General features: G+C 43.3%; 1 protein-coding gene across 1 annotated transcript in view; it reads left to right on the top strand.

Moving 5' to 3' along the window:
* LOC106511108 (transcription elongation factor B polypeptide 3) overlaps positions 1-1087 on the top strand; it is a gene marked incomplete at its 3' end in the record, with an annotated part of 2686 nt that extends 1599 nt beyond the window's left edge. The window contains 3 exon segments of the mRNA XM_013999855.1: positions 352-668; positions 744-852; positions 935-1087. Coding sequence (XP_013855309.1) covers positions 352-668; positions 744-852; positions 935-1087 — 579 coding nt within the window.
* Positions 1088-1668: the final 581 nt, after the last annotated feature.

Genomic DNA, 1668 nt, shown 5'->3' with positions numbered 1-1668 from the left:
GTGAGACTAAAGTATTGAACCGAATCGTGAATTGTCTGTATCGTTGCAGCCCTAAATAAAATGGCTGTTTGTGTTAAAATATATTTTTAAAAATCTTGTTTAAAAATTATAACAACTGAACATCCTACAGTATTTTTACAGTCTTTCTTTACAGTTAAAATATATGTTTATCAAATAAAGTCTAATGTTACAACTAATCGTGGATCCCTTAAACAAACAGTTTAATTAGACATAAAAAAAATCTGGATTCAAAATCAAAACTGCCTGAAATAAATTTCTCCATAATATCATCAGATTTAACACAAATAAAATGTATAAATCAGTTKAATATTTTTGTCTCTGCTGCTTCAGGACGACCACGAGCTCCCAAAGACTCCCCGCCGAAGGAGGAGGAGGACTTCGAGACGCCCACCATGTCCTTCGAGTCCTTCCTGACGTACGACGCTCCCACACCGGTGAAGAAGAAGAAGAAACAGTCGCAGCCTTCGTCGTCTCACGCCCGACCGTCTCAGTCCTCCTCCTCCTCCTCCCGTCAGACCCCCGTGGCTCCGCCCACCCCCTCCTCTTCATCCAAACCCAGCAAGAGAAGCAACGCCCAGAGCAGCAGGAGGCCTCGCTCGGACTCGGGTTCCTCGTCAGCAGAACCGAAATCGGAGAAACGCAGGAGGGTGAGTGTGAGAGAATCCTCCGAGCTTTAAATTCTGTTTCACTCCTCATCTTCATCATTTTTTTTTGTATCTCAGGTGGTTGAAGCTCTCCCCACCCTGCCTGACATCCCCCTGCCAGCCATCCAGCCCAACTACAGGCCCCTACCCTCCATCGAAACGCCGCTCTCCCCTCAGAGACGCAAAGGTGAAAACTCTTTATGTTCAGATTTCTTTTGTTTTTTGTTTCCAGTTCTGATTCTATGTTTTTTTTTATGTTTTKCTCTCAGTTCTGGTGAGCAACGACGAGGAGGATGCGGGGTTCACCGGGAAGAGGTTCAACTCCAAGATGATGGTTTATTCGGGGTCCAAGACCTCCTACCTGCCCAAGATGATGAGTCTGTACCAGCAGTGCATCCGGGTYCTACAGAACAACATCGACTGTGAGCCGCTGCTGCCTCACTTACAATACAATCTCACCACAGCTGAGGGAGGCGGGGCTAATCCTAATGCTAATCTGTGTGGGAGCACGCCCAGCTTTAGCTCCGCGTCTGTAAAAGCTGCAGCGTCCAGCTTTCTGCTTCCTGTTCAGTGGTTCCTGAGATATTTTACTGACACAGTCATATACATACGTCATTTCRCCACGTTTTATTTAATTATTTATTTATTTTATTTGGATCCCCATTAACCATTGCCATAACAATGGCTACTCATCCTGGGGTCCTTAAAAAAAGCAAAACAARCATTAAAAAACAATTACATACACCTAATAAAACATTAGTATCATAGTATATCAATTCATAAATGTGCAGTTATAACACYCTACATGACAAAATAAGTAAACAATGCTCTTAAAGTTCTAACGTTTGTTAGCTCCACCAAGGGCGAGATAATGTTTTCGGTYGCGTATGTCGTTCTGTCTGTGGACAACGTTACTCAAAAATTTGTGGACAGATTGTCACGACATTTTTACCACATGTGTGTACTGGGCCAAGGAACACATCTTTAAATTTTGGTGATGTTC

Source organism: Austrofundulus limnaeus, unplaced genomic scaffold (assembly GCF_001266775.1).
Source record: "Austrofundulus limnaeus strain Quisiro unplaced genomic scaffold, Austrofundulus_limnaeus-1.0 Scaffold2515, whole genome shotgun sequence".
Classification (NCBI taxonomy): Eukaryota; Metazoa; Chordata; class Actinopteri; order Cyprinodontiformes; family Rivulidae; genus Austrofundulus; species Austrofundulus limnaeus.
This window is presented reverse-complemented; position numbering and strand designations above follow the sequence as displayed.